Source organism: Phyllostomus hastatus, unplaced genomic scaffold (assembly GCF_019186645.2).
Source record: "Phyllostomus hastatus isolate PE091 unplaced genomic scaffold, TTU_PhHast_1.1 phas_contig_17, whole genome shotgun sequence".
Classification (NCBI taxonomy): domain Eukaryota; kingdom Metazoa; phylum Chordata; class Mammalia; order Chiroptera; family Phyllostomidae; genus Phyllostomus; species Phyllostomus hastatus.
In genome coordinates this window covers 37,994,750-38,015,470 of record NW_025333664.1, presented here as the reverse complement: position 1 = coordinate 38,015,470, position 20,721 = coordinate 37,994,750, and the positions used below count along the sequence as shown (strand labels likewise).

Here is a 20,721-nt window from a genome sequence, read left to right as displayed (position 1 = left end):
CGAAATGCTTCTCTCTCTTCCCAGCTAGATCTCAGCAAGTCTCTCAGGAACCCTGGGCGTTCCTGAGCACACTGCCTCTCTGGAGCTCACTGCCACGTTCTTCTGGACTCCGGGGTTCCTGCAGGGTTCCAGCTCTATGACCTCAGGAGGCACCTGCGAGGTTTTGGGATTTACTGCGCCCTCCCTGGGAGTCGTAAAAGGGCATGCCCCTCCACCAAACTTTTGAGATTCGGGCTATAGGAAGGCACTAAGCGCCCATCCCTTCCAGGATCACAGGGTGCGAGTCAAGATTCCCGATGGGGCGCGCACTTCCCCAGATCAGAACTGCTGGCTCCCGAGACCTGAAAATGCCCGAGCCCCTCCCAGCTCTGGGTCCTCCACCGATCCGCACTTCCACCGAGCTAGGGGTGCAGGCACTCTTCCAGGCTACCCCTGGTCATGCCAGCTGGAGGCCCTCGCTTCTCCCAGGTCTCTGGGTGGGTGTTCATAGTCCCTGGGCGATTCCCTCCCAGTCCAACTGGCCAATCTGTGCCTTCAAGCAACAAGCTCTCCCCTGGAGTTGCTCAACCCCCGTATCCAGGGGAGGGAGCAGTGACTCCCCTCTCCCGGGAGCCCCCGAGGCAGACCCAGGAGCACTGGGCCTGGGGACTGCACACCCCTAGTCCCTGCGCTGATCCTTAGGTTCCTTTTGTCTTGAAGCAGTCTCCTTACCATCTGGTTTTTCAATGATCACAATAATTTTTGATGTCCTGCTTTCAAAAGTGATTCTGGAACCTAGTCCACTTGCTCTACTTCTCCACCGAACCACGAGTTTCCTTCCTCTTCACAGAAGCCGAGAAACACACTGCCTAGAGCAAAGCCGCCATCTTCCCTCCTCAGGACAGTTTCTTTAACAAGCAGTATATATGTGGTGAATGCTTCACATTTGTCCAGTGCTGTTGATGTATCCCAATGACTAAGGAGGTGATATACACATCTGAAATGGTTAAGTTACAGAGGTAGAATACAAACAAGAATACAAACAAGATGGTAAAAATAATGGCCCCTTAGGAGTTTCATGAAGGGTGGAATTATCATGTGCTGATTGCAGTCAGTTTCAGGGAGGAAGGAACAAATATGTGCCCAGTGCTTACTCCAACAACACTGGGGTCAGTACCATCTCCTAATTACTGATGAGAAGGTAGGTATGAAGAAAGGAGATGACTCAGCTAACACTGCAGGGCTGGGATTCCAAGACTGATCCTGAGGCTCCTACTTTCTCCACTTTCAGCATCTCCTTTCAGGAAGTTAGAAAGACTTGAGTTGGACATAAGGTAGGATTAGCATTCAGGTCCAAGCACTTAGAAAGTTAAGATTCAGCTGAACAAAGGTATGAAAGGAATTATTTTAGGCAAAAACATCACAAACAAGAGTCTGGTGCTGTGAACTACCGTGATCAGTCTGAATGGATGTTTCTAATTACAACTGAACTTTGCTTTTTGTTTAGACTCTTGTTTCCTTTTCTTAACTTTTAGTATAGTCCACTAATTTAGTAATTTCACTTATTTAAAGGCATGCATGCTATATAACAGTTCAGCAATGTTGCTTTTTTTTCTACAGTCTTATCGTTCATGGAACATTTCTGTATATATCTTTTAAAATGTATCTGTCTTTGATGATTAATATCTAACATTTTTGTGCACCCTGAAATCTTTTTAGACTATGACTTTAGAAGTCTTTGCAGCAGACAGTCCAAGTCCATGATTTGGAAAGAAGTTAACTGAGATTCTGAGCTCAGCCCTCTATGGTGATTTGAGGAAGCAACCCTGATGCATGCACTTGACCATCTCTCCACTAGTGAGTTAGGATTCCTCAAGAATAGCCTGCCCTGCTTGGATCCACAATCTCCTCCCAGTTTGTAAACAGCCTTGTTCCTAATTTATCTCACTTCTCTTTTCTGAGCCAGTGACCCAGCTTCATTTAGTTGTAGGAAGCCTCACAGGGCTATGCAGACAGGTCTTCATGTTGCCATACTAGAAAAAGTGAGAAGAAAGTCATCAAGCTGCCTAAAAATGGGGAGAAGATAATAGAAACACTCTCATCCAGTTACTTTAATTCAAATCAGACCTGTGTTAAAAACTAAATTGCCCCAATTCCTGGAGATGCATGTGTATCTACCCATATTTGGCCTTTACCCCATAACTGCAGTCTACTTTGCCCACCACTAGATGGCAATTGTGTTTTCTTAAAAAAAAAAAAAGATTATTTATTTATTTATTTATTTATTTATTTATAAAGAAAGTGAAAGGAAGGAGAGAAGCATTGATGTGCAAGAGAAACATCGATTGGTTGTTTCTCCAATGCTCCTACTTGGAGACATGGCCTACAACCCAGGCATGTGCCAGACTGGGAATTGAACTAGCAATCTTTTAGTTCTTAGGCTGGTGTTCCACCAACTCAGCTACATTAGCCAGGGCCAGGGCAGCAATCCTATTTTCAAGCATATTTCATTTAAGCAATAATGCTGTTCAAACCAAAAAGTGAAAATGAATTGTGAATTGTTCTCACCCCATCATGTTGGGGGAAAAAAAAGTCTTAAAATGCTTGTGTTAATGAATATGTGAGAAAGCAGAAAATTTCAGACATCATTGATCTGGGAGATGAACTTGGCAGTAATGTTTTTTTTTTAAGATTTTATTTATTTATTTTTAGAGAAGGAAGGGAGGGAGATAGAGAGAGAGAGAGAGAGAAACATCAATGTGCGGTTGCTGGGGGTCATGGCCTGCAACCCAGGCATATACCCTGACTGGGAATCAAACCTGCGACACTTTGGTTCGCAGCCCGCACTCAATCCACTGAGCTACGCCAGCCAGGACTGGCAGTAATGTTTAAGATGAACTTGGCCACATTCTGGGCCAACAAAGATGCATCCAGGTGTGTTCATTTGATAATGAAGATGGCTAACATTTATTTTGTTTTCACCTTGTGCTAGGTACTATCCCAAGTGCTTTCATCATTAAACTACTCTACCATAATAATAGGTACTATTATTTTCCCTCAATTTACAAATGAGGAAATTAGGCACAGAAAGATCAGGTAACTTGCCATAAGGTCATAGAGCTAGTAAGTGGCAGAGCCACAATCCACATCCTGCTTCCACCACATTGCACCTGCCTCCCCAGTGCCAGGAAACATGGACACATGAGTGTGTTGTTCACTACAGCATTGCCTATAGTTACAAAACATTGTTAGGAAGCTTATCAGCCTACCAGTGACACAATGGAACATGAGGAAATATAGATCTGGAAGTGCTCACCTAAAGAGATCTCAAATCATATGGAGGGTTAGAACAGAGGAAGAGGAGGAGGAGAGAGGGGGAAAAGGTACAGAGAATAAGTAGCATAGATGGTAGGTAAAAAATAGACAGGAGGAGGGCAAGAATAGTATGGGAAATGTAGAAGCTAAAGAACTTATGACACATGGACATGAACTGGGGAATGTGGGTGGGAGGTGGTATGCAGGGTGGAAGGGAATGAAGGGGGGGTAATGACAATTTTAACAGCATAATCAATAAAATATATTTAAAAAGAGATCTCAAAAATAAGTGTTGGGACAAAGCAAGTAAAATCAAAGAAAGGACAACTATATACTCATGGTATATTATTAGCATAAGTGGTGAAACTATAAAAGCATAAACGGGAAAGATACCCCCCAAATTTATGATGGGATTAGGGAAACAAAGACAAGGACTTTTAATCTATGATCTATTAAAAACTCTCCTTGCCCCCTGCCCAAATCTTGATAAAAAATAAACGCTAACCCAGAACATCATTTTATGACTGATTCACACATGCATTACTCAAACCCCTGAACTGTTATTGTAATGGCAACATAGAAACCTTTTACTCAGTCAGGGGCATCTCTCCAAAGAGATTCTTTCAAGCTCCCTTCTATGGTATAAATAACTTTAAAGATTCGTTGTTTCTGTTTCCAGCAATAGCATATCTCTTTGCTTTACCTGTAGGCCTCAGAGGCTGGAAGGGAGGAAGGCAAGGAGTGTGAGTTCTGTCTTTTACTTAGTAATTGATTGTTTTAAGATGTTTGTCTTAAGAGCAACAGCTCCAAACAACTGAAGTATTTATTTAAAAATAAAAGTTCCAAGTATTTCCTTGCTTCACTTTGTGTGTGTGGGTGGGGTGGGGAGTAGAGCTGGAAGGTAGGGTAGGTTATAATCAAATGTTTAATTGCTCAGGTGGAAAGGTGCAATGATTAAAACAAATTACCCCTCTCCAACTCCTTTTAAACCTGGTAGGCAAATTGGTTACCTAGAAACACACTGATTTATGACTAAACCCTTTTCCTGTATTTACCACAGTCTACAAATATGAAACCATAGCTCATATGTTCACGTTTTCCTAGAACTATAATGGATTTATATAGAGAAGTTAATGTTCTCAGATTAATAGGTGCCAATGGTTCTGAACAAGAGGCCAGGTCTGAGGGGAAAATTATTTTTTTTAAGATTTTTTTTTATTTATTTTTAGAGAGAGAGAGGAAGGGAGCGAAAGAGAGAAACATCTATTGGTTGCTTCTCGTACATGTCCTGACCAGGGATGGAACCTGCAACTCAGGCATCCACCCTGACTGGGAATCAAACTGGCGACCTTTTGCTTTTCTGGATGATGCCCAACCAATTGAGCCACACAGGTCAGGGTGGACATTTTTTCTTATTAAAAAACTGACTTTTAGTGCCAGCACAGAGCTTTTATCAGCTGCATTAAATGCATTAATGTGTAGAATTGCAGAAAGGAATGCAGACAGTTTTGAATCTAGCGAATTGTCTCAAAGCATAGGACTATAAGGCTTTATTTTGTACTTCTGTGAGGCAGCCCCACAGAAAAGCAATTCATACTTCCTTTTAAAAATATTTTAATTACCTCAATTGGAGAATCTCTCCTTATCACAAATCCTGTTTCTTTTCACAATTTCTTAAGGTAACAGGTAGTATCCTAAAATTAGTAACATAGGTTAATTCTTAAAAAATTATGACTCACTTCTGGCCAACATGGAAGCACAGGGAGACACCCTGCCTCTTTGCACAACCAAAATAAGGTCAGCAACAATTTAGAAACAAGATAACAACCAGATCTGACAGGAAATTGAATTGTATGGAAGTTGGACAACCAAGGAGTTAAATATATATACACTTATCCAGACTGGTAGGAGGGGCAGAGTTGGGCAGCTGGCCGGAGAGGGGTTGCAGCACAAAAAGCGGTGGCACCGGTTGTTTAATGCATCCTGGGTAAGGCATCACGGGCACATAAGGCATCCTGAGCGCAAGACTGCAGTGGACGGACCCTGGGCACACAGGCAGCTGGCAGACCCAGCGAGATGGCAACTGTGAAGTGAGGCACTGCGCACAAGGTGCCTGCCTGTCTGGGCCACATTCACGCACAGATAAAACAAGCAAAATTGGGCAGTGAGACAGACCTTGAAACCCAGGGTCCCAGCGCCGGGAAATAGAACCTTGAGACACTGATTGAAAACACCTGTGGGGATTGAGGCACAGGGAGAGATTCCCAGCCTCACAGGAGTGCACGTTGGAGAGACCCACAGGGTCCTAGAATGTACACAAGTCCACCCACCCGGGAATCAGCACCAGAAAGGCCCAGGTAGCTTGGGGGAAGCGGCAGAAGGGACTGAAACCCAACAGAGAGAGGAGCAAGTGCCACTGTTTCCTCTCAGACCCCACCCCCAGGTACATCACAACACAGTGACTGGGTTGCTCCGCCCTGGAGAACACCTAAGGCTCTGCCCCTCACTACACGTAACAGGTGCAACCAGACCCCCTACCCCAAAATGGCTCAAATGGAACTACAAATCAAAGCTCCAGAGTCAATACTTTTAAGTGACCAGAGATAGCCAACCTATCAGATGCACAGTTCAAAGCACTGGTGATCAGGATGCTCACAGAATTGGCTGAATTTGGTCACCAATTAGATGAACAAATGAAGGCTATGATAAAAGAAATGAAGGAAAATGCACAGGGAATCAATAGTGATGAGAAGGAAACTGGGACTCAAAACAATAAAGTGCAACAGAAGGAAGAAAGAAATAACCAAACAGAAAAGAATGGTGAAATAATTCAAAAAAAATGGGAAGGTTAGGAACCTCCAGGACATCTTTAAATGTTCCAACATCTGAATTATTGGGGTACCAGAAGTAGAAGAGGAAGAGCAACAAGTGGAAAAGTTATTTGAACAAATAATAAAGGAAAATTTCCCCAATCTGGCAAAGGAAATAGACTTCCAGGAAGTCCAGGAAGCTCAGAGTCCCAAAGAAGTTGGACCCAAGAAGAAACACACCAAGGCACATCATAATTACATTAGCCAAGGGAAAAATGAAGGAGAGAATCCTAGAAGCAGCGAGATAAGGGGACAGTAACCTACAAAGGAGTTCCTATCAGACTGTCAGCTGATTTCTCAAGAGACCTTGCAGGCAAGAAGGGGCTGGAAAGAAGTATTCTAAGTCATGAAAGGCAAGGACCTACATCCAAGATTGCTCTATCCAGCAAAACTTTCATTTAGAATGGAAGGGCAGATAAAGTGCTTCTCAGATAAGGTCAAGTTAAAGGAGTACATCATCACCAAGCCCCTATTTTTGGGATGTTAAAGGGACTTATCTAAGAAAAGGAAGACAAAAAACATGTATAGTAAAATGACAGCAAACTCACAACTATTAACCACCACACCTGAAACAAAAACAAACTAAGCAATCAACTAGAACAGGAACAGAACCACAGAAATGGAGATCACATGGAGGGTTAGCAACAGGGGAGTGGGAGGAGGAGAGAGGGGGAAAAGGTACAGAGAATAAGTAGCACAGATGGTAGGTAGAAAATAGACAGGGGAGGGTAAGAATAGTATAGGAAATGTAGAAGCTAAAGAACTTATGACACATGGACATGAACTAAAGGGGAGGAATGTGGGTAGGAGGTGTGCAGGGTGGAGGGGAATGAAGGGGGAAATGGGACAACTGTAATAGCACAATCAATAAAATATATTTTAAAAAATAAAATAATTCAAAGGATTGAAATTTAAAAAATTATGACTCACTTAGAAAGTTGGATTTGGCCTTCTCTTCTTATGCCTTAGTAAAAATTACTTTTTTAAAAGTGTTATTTCCTTCTCAAATGATTGAGATTTCTTTAATTGGTGAGATCTGAGGATTATTAAAATTGTAACTAGAAATTGGGGTGCTCTTGAGTGGTTTGGCGAAACCTACCCAGGGTGTAGGGAAACTCCCTAGCAACTTCACTCTTCTACCAACCACATAGTCTTGGTCAGACTCTAATGGTCTTTATAGAACTCTTCACACCACCATTAGCTTGGGAGACTCTTGATCCGAAGTGACAGGTCCAAGGTGCATTTATGTTAACTGTATTATAATGAGTCTTGTTGGGTCTGGTCTCCTAAATTCTAGGGTAAGGCTTAATAGAGCAGTGTGGAAAAACCTGGTGGTACAATTTTAATTTTCTCACTTGATTTATGACTTTGGAAATTACAGGTTACAGAAATATATGCTACTTAAAAAAATGCAAATATGTAGAGTTGATAAAAGGTAACTCATAAGCCTCTTTTCCCTGACCTGAAACTTAACGTTCCTTGCCAGGAGACCCTGATTCAGGACATCTGCCTGCATTCATTTATACAAAATACATACCAAAGCTACTGAGCCAGTGGCATAATTCTGAATTTAAAAACAAAGTCTAAACAATTTCCAGGTTTGTGAAATTAATCTATAAACACAGAAATTAAAACAAAACCAAAAACCTAATTACTTTACTCACATCTTTTATTTCTTATAACACATGGCTAATGAAAAAACTAAGAGTAACTGTACACAGCACCCTATGATTTTAAGACAGCAACTTTAACTTAAATGTTAACCCACTTCACAAAACAGGGACCCTTCTTCCCCCAGGGCTATAGTGGGATTTATTTAAGTTTCCCAAACCCAGTGACAATTAATAATTTTTATTACTTATCAAACACACAAAAAATAGATTGCATTATTGATCCCCACAGCTGAAAAATTCCACACGATACATTTTCTCTATGGATAAGACTGACTGACTCAAATCAGAACATAGCTACTAAAATTCCTACAATTACTTCAGGGGTTATTTGGTGGTATGCCAAGGGGTACTGACAATGATACAGTGAATATGCTCCATTTTTCAGGGCAGTAATATTTATTTGAGGCTAAGGAATCCCATATTTATTTTTCAAAAATGTTAAATGGAATTTTTTTTTCGAAAGAAATATATAGAGAACCTCAATATATAAAATAAGTTCTAGGAGACTGCGCTGGCAGCAGTAGCTGGCTAATGCTAGTTCTCCCTCCACGTATACCCAGAGGCTGCATGGCCCCTTCCCTCCTGGTGTATCCTGAGGAAATGCTTGGCACACCAAGCCTCACTGCCCTCCAATTTCAGTTCAAAGACTGGGAATCCTGCCCAGGACACAGCAAGGTCCACAGGGATTCCAAGAGCCATCAACACTGTGTAATCTTGCTAGCCCTTTTTTAAAGTAAATCATAGTCAGAGGTAGAAAGCTGGTCTTTTATGTGCTAAAGCCCAGTTCTTTATGTCTAAATTTTCCTGGCTTTTCAGTGTTTTTGGCTGCAATAAATTTCAACAAATTATTATTTCTGCTTGTGTTAATTCAGCTCTCAGATCCTCCATTTTAGGTCACAGTAAACAGCAATGTATTTTCCCAAAGTATGAGAAAGTGCTGCATGTTCCCAAACAGTGTCCTGCCCCTAATCTGGTTTCTGAATATTCTGGTTCTTTTCCTTCTTTGTATATTCTTCTAGTCGAAGAAGCCACTTTGCCCAGTACTGGGAACACAGCTCTGTGTCCATGAAATGTGGGTGGGCAGGGGATCCATCTTTGTAGGCCACCACAATTAAACCACACTGAACCTAGAAAGAAACACAGTAGGACCACAGTTTAGGTTAATTTCCTTCTTACTCCAGGGCAAACAAAACAGTCTATAGCACAGGGGCAAACACAAAGCCTGTGGGCCAAATCCCACCCTCCACCTTGTTTTATCTAGCCCAACACCTAGTTTCTACCCGGCGGCAGCGTTGAGCTCTCGCTTCACTGTTAAGGAGTAGTTACATTTACACAGTCCTAAACTGCTTTTGGCCCTTTGAAGGCAACCTCAAAGCTGATGTGCCCTCTCATGAAATTGAGTTTGACACCACTGATCTACAGTAATATCTCCTAACTCAGTTTCTAAGATGGATACATGAAAGACTATACCAGGATACATAGAACACAAAGATGACAGATAAGACACTGAAAAAAGGGCTGTCTTCATTAAAGAACTACTAACAATGACAAAACACCCCCCAAAAGGCAGGGGTAGAGCTTTTTAAAGTAGTAGACAGGAACTTCCTGGTAAGATGGAGGTGTAAGTACACATGGCTCACCTCCCTGTACAACCACATCAAAAATACAACTAAACTATAGAACTACTATCACTCAGAACCATCAGAAATCATGTTGAATGGAAGTCTGGCAACTATGGAATTAAAGAAACCACATCCATCCAGACAGGTAGGAGGGGTGGAGACATGGAATAGACTGGTCCCACATCCAAGTGTGGTGGATAAAAATTCGGAAGGTATATCTTGGGAGTGAGGAGTCCCAGCCCCACACCAGGCCCACAGCCAAGTGTTCCAGTGCCATGAAGATACGTCCCCATAACTTCTGGCTGCAAAAACTATCAGGGATTGAGTCGGTGGATGAAACTGATGGAGTCCCAGGCAGTTCCTTTTAAAGAACCCACACAAAGACTTACTCAAACTCACTCCTTCTGAGCTCTAGCACCAGTGTAATCTTGACAGGCACCACTGGCATACAGGGAGGAACTGACATGTCTGACAACAAGGTGAGAGCTGGGAAACAGCTTTCTCTCAGACAGAAAGGTGGGCAGAAGCCATTGTACCTCTTTTCCCCTGACAGTGCCACAGAGCCAACAAGCAGGTAATCATTTATCTGAGACTCCATCAACCTGGCTAACACTGTTTGTTCTGCCCTAGATATCCCTAGGCTATCTTACTTACCAACCCACCCAAACTACTAACAATGGCTTTTCCATATGAATGGCTGGTCTTGGCTCCTGCTTCACAACTTCCTAAATCCTTTCAAACAAAGCAACAGCTGGCCTCAGTGAACCCCCAGCCCTAGGTTCACAGCTTGGGTGGGTTGGTAACATGCTAACATGCACTAGCAGCAGCAGCCTAGGTTCACAGCTTGGCTTCACCTGGGAACCTCCAAGCCCAGCAGAAGTAGTAGCCACCTGCAGATTGCTTTATAGCTCATGCAGGGTGGCTCTGAGCAAAACACAGGTGGAGACTGACCTTGACTTGTACCACCCACCAAACCCCAGAGCCTGAACACCACTGGGTAGTGGACAGCTACAGACCACCATGATGCTGCCCTCCATGATGCAGACCAGCACAGCTGATCCTCCATGGAGGGCAGAAGTTGTGGTCAGTGGTCACAGGCAGTCCTTGCAGCTGACTGGCCTAGGTAAATCCCTCATGTTGACCTGCCAACAGCAATCAAGGCTCAACTACAAGAGGAGGGTGTATACAACCCACACAAAGGGCTCACCTTGAGTGCCCAGCTTGGGTGACAGGGGAGGATGTGCCACTGAACTCTATAGGACACCTACTACATTAGGCCACACTATCAAGACATGGAGTCAAAGCAGCTCTACCTAATACATAGAAACAAACACAGAGAGGCTGATAAAATGAAGAGACAAAGAAACATGGCCCAAATGAAAGTACAGAACAAAACTCCAGAAAATAAAATAAACAAAATGTAGATAAGCAAGCTATCAGATGCAGAGTTCAAAAAACTGATTATAAGGATGCTCAGGGAATGTAGTGATGACCTCAAAAGTGTAAAAAAAGACCCAGTCAGAAAGATACACTAATTGAAACAAAGAACAATTTACAGGGAAACAGTAGAATGGATGAAACTGAGAATCAAATCAATGAATTGGAACATAAGGAAGCAAAAACAACCAATGAGAACAACAAGAAAAAAGGACCCCCCCAAAATAAGGATAGTATAAGCAGCCTGTGGAACAACTTCAAGCATTCCCACATTCACATCACAGGAGTGCCAGAAGGAGAAGAGAAAGAGGAAGAAATTGGATATGCATTTGAAAAAATAATGAAAGAAAAATGTCCTAATTTGTTGAAGGAAACAGACATGCAAGTCTAGGAAGCACAGAGAGTCCCATACAGATGGATGCAAAGAGGCCCATTCAAGTCACATCATAATTAATATGCCAAAGGTTAGAGTTAAAGAGAGAATCTTAAAAGCAGCAAGAGAAAAGCAGTTAGTTACCTACAGGGGACTTCCCATAAAACTGTTAGCTGACTTCTCAAAAGAAACTTTTCAGGCTAGAAGGGGTGGCAAGAAATATTCAAAGTCATGGAAAACAGGGACTTACAACCAAGATTGCTCTACCCAGCAAAGGTATCATTTAGAATCAAAAGGCAGATAAAGAGCTTCCTAGCCCTGGCTGGCGTAGCTCAGTGTATTGAGCGCGGGCTGGGAACTAAAGTGTCCCAGGTTCGATTCCCAGCCAGGGTACATTCCTGGGTTGCAGGCCATAACCCCCAGCAACCGCACATTGATGTTTCTCTCTCTCTCTCTCTCTCTCCCCCACTTCCCTCCCTAAAAATGGATGAATAAAATCTTAAAAAAAAAAAGAGCTTCCTAGACAAGAAAGAAACTAAAGGAATTTATCATCACCAAACCAGTATTACATGAAATGTTAAAGGGACTTATTTGAAGAAAAAGAAGATCCAAACTATGAACAATGAAATGGCAATGAATACATATCTATCAACATTAATTGAATTGATTCAATATCAATGGAATCTATAAAACAAACTAAGCAAACTAGAAGATCAGAGACAGAATCATGGATAAGGCATTTTGATGGTTGTCAGATGGGAATGGGGTGTGGGGAACAGGTGAAGAGGTGAGGTGATTAAGAAGTACAAATAGGTAGTACAGAATAGCCATGGGATGTAAAGTACAGTATAGGCAATGGAGTAGACAAAGAACTTATATGCATGACCCATGGACATGAACAATGATGTGGGGATTGCCTGAGAGAGTGGAGGGTGCTGGGTGGAAGGGGCAAAGGTGGAAAACTCAGGACAAATATAATAGGATAATAAGTTAAATATTTAAAAAAAAGTGATAGCAAAGAACAGAGTTAAGTAGTGGGATACAAACAGAATAAGGACCATAAGGAGTTAAGTAGCTATAAACTGGTGTCAGGCAAAGCTTTAAGGAGAGCCTCAGTGTTCTGACCTGAAAGCTATAGTTGGCATCATGGTTTATGGCACCGACATACGCCACAAGCTGCAGCGGGTTGTCAAATGTATTTCGGATAAAAGGTTTTGGTTTCTCTGATGTCTTCCAATCAATCACACACAGGTTGCCTCTAAAGAGAAACCAAAGGGAAGTCTTTGTAGGTAACAGTTCAAACTAAAAAATCTATTAGGTTAACTTTCTTACATATAGTTTACTACTTGTCACCCTGTGACTGTTGCTTCTATTCTACACTTGCCAAAAAGGCAGCTCCTTTGAGCTTTAACTCTTAGGAATAGAAAGGTTTGATGTTCTCTTTCCTTTGAGTCCTTTATTCAGTCAGTAAATGAGGCCTGTCAGGTCTCATTTGATGGACAATGTTTCCTAAATTGCTCCAACGAGACCTATAGGTACGGGCCCATGTGGGAGTGCTGGGAAACAATTCATCCACAGTTCAAGTTTATACACTGTCTTGAAATCCCTTGGAACCTACAAGGCCTTCTTTCCTTTAACATGGGGAATTAAAACTGCACCTATTATTATTTTGGTTGATTCTGCTTCAAATGCTTATCAGAATAAACCACAACAGAGCAGTAGCAAAGTCCTCATCATAAAAGACTAAACATAATAGTCCCTCAGAAATTCTATTGCTCAAAAACCAAGTCTGGTGTTCAAATCCATCAACACTTTCTTCCTCTTCTTCTTCCTTCTCCTTCTTCTCCCTTCCCTGTTCCCACCTCCTCCTCCTCCTCCTTTTTCTTCTTCTTCTTCTTCAAGTCAAATAACCATTGTACTCCTTCCCACCACCCCCCAGTTCTGGTGGGATTTCATACTTGCCAACTGCAGTCAAAGGATCACAGGGTGGGTGAGTAAAATGATAACTGGTAACTCTCAAAGGGTTCTATCTATTCAACCTGTCTTTCATGACTTCAATTTCAAAATTAGTAGTTTAGAGGGCGATTTTATACAAAATGTATATGTTACCTACCTGTCACTATAGCTCTTGAGTTACAACTTATGCAAAGTATTTATAAAACCAGTCTAGGGTAGCACTGTCTACAATTACAAATAAAATGTGAGCTACGTGTTACTTTGAATTTTCTAGTCACATCAAAAAATAGACAAAAACAGATGAAATTCCCATTTTTTACCCCAACATATTAACAAATATCATTTCAACATATAATATAAAAAGTTATTGGGATATTTTACATTCTTTTTATATGAAGACATTGAACTCTAGCTGCCATTCCCCATTCTCTTCCTTGAATAAATCAAAATACCCTATAAATAAAGATTTCTGCCATGGGCCACTGTTTTCTAGCAAGTACTGTAAGTTGTAGAACTTAGGTGTGAAAAAAAATCTTAGTTGTATAAACCCAAATTAAAATTGCAGTAAGATAGTCTACAAATAGCTCTTAAACAAATGGAAAGATGCTCAGCCTAATTTTTGTGGGATGCAGACTGAAATTTCAAGATACAATGTTATCAAAATTACTAACATTGTGTTATTAAAAGTGTTCACAAATAAGCATACTCATATGTGTCTGTGGAAACTTAAAATGCACATGTGCTTTCACCCAGCAATTTCTCTTTCAGTATGGACTGAAGGAGAACAATGTTTAATAACCTGAGTGGGAATGATAGTGCCTGGAATACTTAGGAAGTACTTGTGCCCTGGCTTCCTTGAACTGCATATACCCAAACTGCATATATCACCTGCCAAAACAAACAAATGAACTTGTGCATTTACCTAGAAAAACTCTCATAATAGTATAGAAGGAGACACATTCATTGCAGTTTCTAATCTGAAAAACTAAAAATAACTTGAATGTTCCCACTAGAGAAACAGATATGCTCTGTTCATAAAATGGAATACCAAATAGCAGTAAAAGTTGAGAACAGAATCAAAATAATAATGCTAACATTTTTTGAATAGATAGTATGCTTTTTAAGTAATGTACAGGGAATATTTCATTTAATCTTTATAACAATCCTAATGAGGTAGGTACTATTATTTGTCTTATTTTGCACATGAACAAACTGAGTTATAGAAAGGCTAAGTAACTAGGCCAAGGTTAAGATAAAAAGCCAGGCAGCCTGGCTCCCCAGCCCAATTGCTAACTAGTCTGTCTTAATTTGTGAAGTTATAGTTCTTTTAAGAAATTGAAAAAAAAAGTCACAGTGTTAATAGCTGTTAATTATGAGGTGGTGAAAAATTATTAAAAGAAAGAATGGTGCAGATCTACATAAGCTAACAAGGAAAGATCTCTAGAATACATTTTTCAAGTGAAAAAAAGCAGGGTGTATGTGTTTTGTTAGTAAGTGGTGGTGGGGACAAATGATTATACATGTAGTCATAAAATATCTCAGAATTCCAAGAACTTTTTAAACAGAGGTTGAAAAAAGAATGGGGCTGGAGGATTCTGAAAGATGGCAGTGTAGGAAGCACCAGAAATCTGCCCACCTAGAAGACAACTGCAAAGGCAGAATCTGTCTAAAACTATTATGGAAATATGTAGTCTATTGAAGGCTTGGATGGTAAACTGTGGTTAACTTTGGTCAATTTCAGCTCTCAGCACAATAGTGGCAACCTACCCCTCATTCATGGGGCAGGCAGCAGTGCACAATTCCTGGAGCAGCTTGTACACAGCTTGTGAAAATCAGAGTGGACAAAAAGGAGCATGTCCACCAAATGTCAGGGATCTGTGCTTTCATCACTGATGGTTGTTTCTGATCACACAGATACAGATAAAGAAGAAGATGGCTATTGTTGATACACCTCCACCGGTTGTTGCAAGTCCCTTCATCTCCAGCTAATGTGATTTCCAGGGGAGTTAAAGGGCTGGCACCCCTCACCCCCTTCATTTTTCTTTTTTTCCTTCTGTGAGTCAAACATTAAAGACTACAACATCCAAACACACCTGCATATAGGAGTGTATTAGAAAGTGACTGTATATGACCAAGGAAAGGTTTAGAGAAGACCTGAGAAGACCTTAAATTTATACCTCAGGCTGATACTTGGCACAGAGATAGCTTACCATAATAAGCCCAAAGCCCAGCAAACTCGGGGAGAGGGAGAATCTGATTTCCTGTGTTAATACAGTACTAGATTCAGAAGTCCAGTTTTCAACAACAAAATCAGAAGGCATACAAAGAAATAGGAAGGCATGGCCCATTCAAAGGAAAAAAAATAAATCAACAGGAGCTGTCATTGAAAAATATGTGATGGCAGGTCTATTGAAGACTTTTTTAGAGTCTTAAAGATGCTCAAAGAACATCTCAGTAAAGGTAAATACATGGGCAATTATAAAATCTAATATTATTGTAAAAGTTTGTTGACTCCATTTTTTTTGTTTTCTACATGATTTAAGAGAGTAGTATATTTTTAAAAATGTGTTAGTCTAAACACTAGTAATGTACATTAACAAAATGAATAAAATCACAAAATTATCTCAATGATGCAGAAAAAGCATTTGAAAAATTAAATAGCCTTTCATGATAAAAATACTCAAAAAACTAGGAATAAAAAGAAACTACCTCAACATAATAGAAGCCACATATTAAAAAACCTACAGCAAACATACACAGTGGTAAAGAGTGAAAAGTTTTCCTTTAAGATCAGGAACAAGACAAGGTTGTCTTGTTTTTAACACTTCTATTCAACAGAGTACTGGATATTCTAACAACTAGGCAACACAAAAAAATAAAAAGCATGCAAATTGGAAATGAAGAAGTAAAATTATCCTTGTTCACAGATGATAATCTTATATATCAAAAACTTTTAAAGAATCCACACAAACAAAACTGGAAGAATAAATGCAGCACAATAGTCAGATACTAAGTCAACAGACAAAAATCAATCGTGTTTCTACATACAAACAATAATCAGAAAACTACAAAAAGTTTCATTTATAATAGCATCATAATGAATAAAACACTAATTTACAAAGGAGATGAAAGACTTGTACAACATAAACTACAAATCAGCCCTGTTTTTGGTGTGGTCAGTGGATTGAGCCCTGGGGCCACGTCCTCGGTTTGGAGTGTGTGAAAGGCAACCGATCAATGTATCTCTTCACATGTCAATGCTTCTCTCCCTTCTTTCTCCCTCCCTTCCCCTCTCTAAAAGTAAATAAAGTCTTTTAAAAATAAAAACTACAAATCACTGTTGAAATTAAACAAAACATAAACAAAATGGAAACACATTCCATGTTTATGGATTTAATATTGCTAAGATGTTCATACTACTGAAAGCAACCTATGAATTTAATGCAATATCTACAAAAATCCCAATGACATCTTTTTTGCAAAAATAGAAAAACTCATCCTTAAATCCATATGGAATCTCAAAGGACTCCAAATACCCGGAACAATCTTAAAAGAACAAAACTGCAGGATTCACACTTGCTGATTTCAAAATTTACTGCTGGGTTGGCCAAAACGTTCATGTGGTTTTGTTCTGTAAGATGGCTCTAGTAGCCTTTAGTTGTCTTTAATTTAATTTGAAACAATTTTATTAGACTATGTTGTGACAGCTGTCATATTAGCATGCATTTGAGCCCTGGCTGGTATGGCTCAGTGGATTGAGTGCTGGCCTGCAAACCAAAGGGTCGCCAGTTCGAGTCCCAGTCAGGACACATTCCTGGGTTGCAAGCCAAGTCCCCAGTAAGGGGACCTCTAGACTTAAACCATAGGACCAAAACTTAATGACACTGGATTTGGCAATGACTTATTAGATAAGGCACAGCGAACAAAAGAATAGACAAATTGGACTACAGGAAAATTTAAAACATTTGTGTATGAACACAAATGCACAGAACGGGAGAAGATAATTCAAGTCATATTCTGATAAAGATTAATATCCAAAATATATAGAGAACTCCTAATCCTCGACAACAAAAAATACCAATGAAGTTTAAAAATAGGCAAATAACTCAGACATTTCTCTAAAGAAACAATTAGCCAATCAGCATATGGAATGATGCCCAACATCACTAATCTTTAGGGAAATGCAAATCAAATCTACAATGAGATACCACATCACACCCATTAGGCTAGCTAGTATCAAAAAATCAGAACTAACAAATGTCAGAGAGAATGTGGAAAAATGGGAACTTCTGTGCACTGTTGGGACTATAATATGACATAGCCCCTGTAGAATACAGTATGGTGGTTTCTCAAAAAATTAAATAGAATTACTGTATGATACAGCAATTCCACTTCTGGCATATCTCCAAAAAAATTAAAAGCACAGTCTTTTTCTAAAAAAGATTTTACTTATTTATTTTTAGAGAAGGGAATGGAGGGAGAAAGAGAGGGAGAAAAACATTAATGTGTGGCTGCCTCTCGAGCACCCCTCACCGGGGACCTAGCCCACAACCCAAGCAGGTGTCCTCACTGGGAATTGAATAAGCAACCCTTTGGTTGGTAGGCCAGCACTCAATCCATTGAGTCATACCTGCTAGGGCTAAAAGCACATTCTTGAAGAGATATTTGTGTACCCATGTTCATAAAAGCATTATTTACAATATCCAAAACCTGAAAGCAAACCAACTGTTCACTGACAGATGAATATATAACCAAAATGTGGTATATACATACAATGTAATATTAACCAGCCTGAAAGAGAAATTCTGACATACACTTCAACATGGATGAGCCTTGAGGACATTATGCTGAATGAAATAAGCCAGTGAGAAAAAGGAAATTACTATGTTATTCCACAAATATGATAGTGGCAGGAAGTAGGGAGGAATGGGGAGGTTACTATTTAATGGGCAAAGAATTTCAGTTTTCACAGATGAGGAGTATAATACTGGAGATATATGGTGGTGATGGTTGTACACCACAAATGCATTTAACACCATTGACCTATACACTTAAAAATAAATGGTTAATTTTATGCGTGTTTTACCACATTTCTTCCAAAGGTGGGGAGGAGGAGAGGGAGAGGTAGAGAGGAAGAGTGGGGGGGAGAGAAAGGAAAGGGGGAAGGGGGGGAGGAATGGGGGGAGAGAGAGAGAGAGAGAGATTGATTGATTGTTTACTTTCTCATATGCATCCTGAATGGGAATCAAACTTGCTACCTGGGTACCTTGCCCTGACCAGGAATGGAACCTTTGACCTTTCAGTCTATAGGACAACCCTTCAACCAACTGAGCCACACCAGCCAGGGCAAAAAGACATAAAAAGAGTGGGGGAGGGACATTTTTTTCTTTTTTAATTCTTTAATTACAGGTGATAAACTTTAGTTTCAAACATGTTCAATATTCATATTTGCAATGCTGATGCTCTTCATATCAAGAGCAAAAAACAAATAGCAGTACTTTGGACATGGGTTGTAATCCCTATGAAAAGTGTCTGGTGTCAGAAATTTCTTGTAGACCTTGGATGGAATTGATTGTATGGCTACACTGGTTAATCCAAAGGGCAGCCAAAAATAGCCTATTAAATTTCTAGGCACACAGGGCTCTTCTCAATGTGAGGCAGCTAGGGCACAAAACTGTATGGTGGTCTAAACAGTTTCCAGAGTAATAAATATTGTAATTTTAAAATTAAAATTTAACTAGAATTCCAAAGGTTACACTCATAGATTCTTTTACTCCCATCCTGTTGTATTGCTCACATATTTTTTATGGAATGGAGTATGCACAGGTTGTATCTACCCTTGAAATCTGTAGTAAGTGGGAGAAACAGTAAGAGGAACAACATAAAAACCACAGAAAGCTGTAGTAAACTGACTCCCTATCCATGTCAAAAACTATTTGTAAGCCAGGAAAAGAGTTGATTTTCAGGGCTAACAGATCAAAATGCTATTTTTAGAGGAACAGGAAAGAAAATGCAGAAATCAAATTGGGTCTTATGGCAGGTGCATGGCTCGGGGGCAGACAAGGACGAACATAATAGAAAACATGTCACCCTAGGGATACTGAAAAGTTATACCTTTTCTCCACCGAACACTTTGATTTTGGAACACAGATTTACAAGGACTATGTGGCTCTTCCCCCTGTATCCATCCTAACCCAATTCTTTTACCTGTCACACAGGTTTTTGACTTTCAGAGGTTGCACCTTGAAGCAAGAGTCAAGAGGAAACAGTTGTTTGCCAGGCACCATCTGTCCCACCTTGCATTAATTCACCTCCACACTTTGATAAAAACAATCTAATACTTACTGATACTCAGCCACGCAGTCCAGCAGACCTACATACTTTAAGGTCTCATGTTGAACAGCACTTTCAAGAGCTCGAACTCCACTGACATCTTTCAGAATATGCTGGACACTTTCAATGTAGCCAGATTCAAGATTTCCATCTCTCTCTTTTAAGTTACCCTGGGGTGAAAGTATGCTTTCCAAGGCTTCATGGAACTGTTTTCCTTGTAAAAATATGTCTGAAGAGAAAATCAGGGGAAAAGAAATAACAAAACAAACAAACAAAAAAGACCAAACTAATACTAAAAAACAAACTCTAAAAAACTCTTGAATAATGAAATTAAAAATCATACAAGATTTACCTTTAAGTGACAACCCCTGGGACACAACATTTCAGCCCTTGTGAAACCTAGGGATGTACTTCAAAATGAAAGGGAATGGAATAGTTTAGCCAATAAAATGGATTAAAATATTTCTAATTGACTGAGGCCAAAACTAGAATTAAAGATCTGGAGGATGCAGGAACACACCTAATTTATGGTACTGTGAATTTTTGTTTTTTTTTTTAATGTTCTCGGATAGAGGCCCAATCAGATACTAAACTGGTAAGACCAGATAGAACATTTGATCTTAGCCAAAAGGCTGAGAAGCAATGGTACTGTGAATTTAAGTACCCATTTTAGTAAGTTAACTGGCTTGGTAAATACTGGGTTGGCCAAAAGGTCTATATGCTTTTTTCCATAAAATAAGAGACACATTTTTCATTTTCACCAATAACTTTACTGATTTGGATATTTTGAGTATATCGGCTATCTCCCACGTGGTATAATATTGATTATTCTTAATTAATGTCTCTATTTGATCACTATCAACTCCAATTGGTCTACCCAACTGTAGAGCATTGTCCAGCAAGAAATCTCCAGCATAGAACTTTAAACCACTTTTGACATGATCCATCAGTCACAGCACCTTCTCCAATATACTCCACAAATTTTTGTTTTGCATTTCAGTTGCGTTTTTACCTTTCTTGAAATAATAAAGCATAATATGCCGAAAGTGTTTGCTTATTTTCTTCCATCTTCAATATTAAAATGGCTACACAAAAATTCACCAATTGTGGTGAGCTTTATTTAAATGCACACTAATATGACAGCTGTCACAATACAATCTGAC

General features: G+C 39.9%; 1 protein-coding gene and 1 pseudogene across 5 annotated transcripts in view; both read right to left on the bottom strand.

Moving 5' to 3' along the window:
- Nucleotides 1–7,815: 7,815 nt before the first annotated feature.
- MGME1 (mitochondrial genome maintenance exonuclease 1) overlaps nt 7,816–20,721 on the bottom strand; it is a 20,159-nt gene continuing 7,253 nt past the window's right edge. For all 5 annotated transcript variants that reach the window (XM_045832768.1, XM_045832769.1, XM_045832767.1 and 2 more), the window contains exons 3-5: nt 19,571–19,787; nt 12,395–12,527; nt 7,816–8,964 (exon numbers count right to left, since the gene is read on the bottom strand). In XM_045832768.1, coding sequence (XP_045688724.1) covers nt 8,803–8,964; nt 12,395–12,527; nt 19,571–19,787 — 512 coding nt within the window. In that variant the 3' untranslated portion in view covers nt 7,816–8,802. The remainder of the gene's footprint in view (nt 8,965–12,394; nt 12,528–19,570; nt 19,788–20,721) is intronic.
- Nucleotides 20,084–20,202, bottom strand: LOC123815433 (annotated as a pseudogene).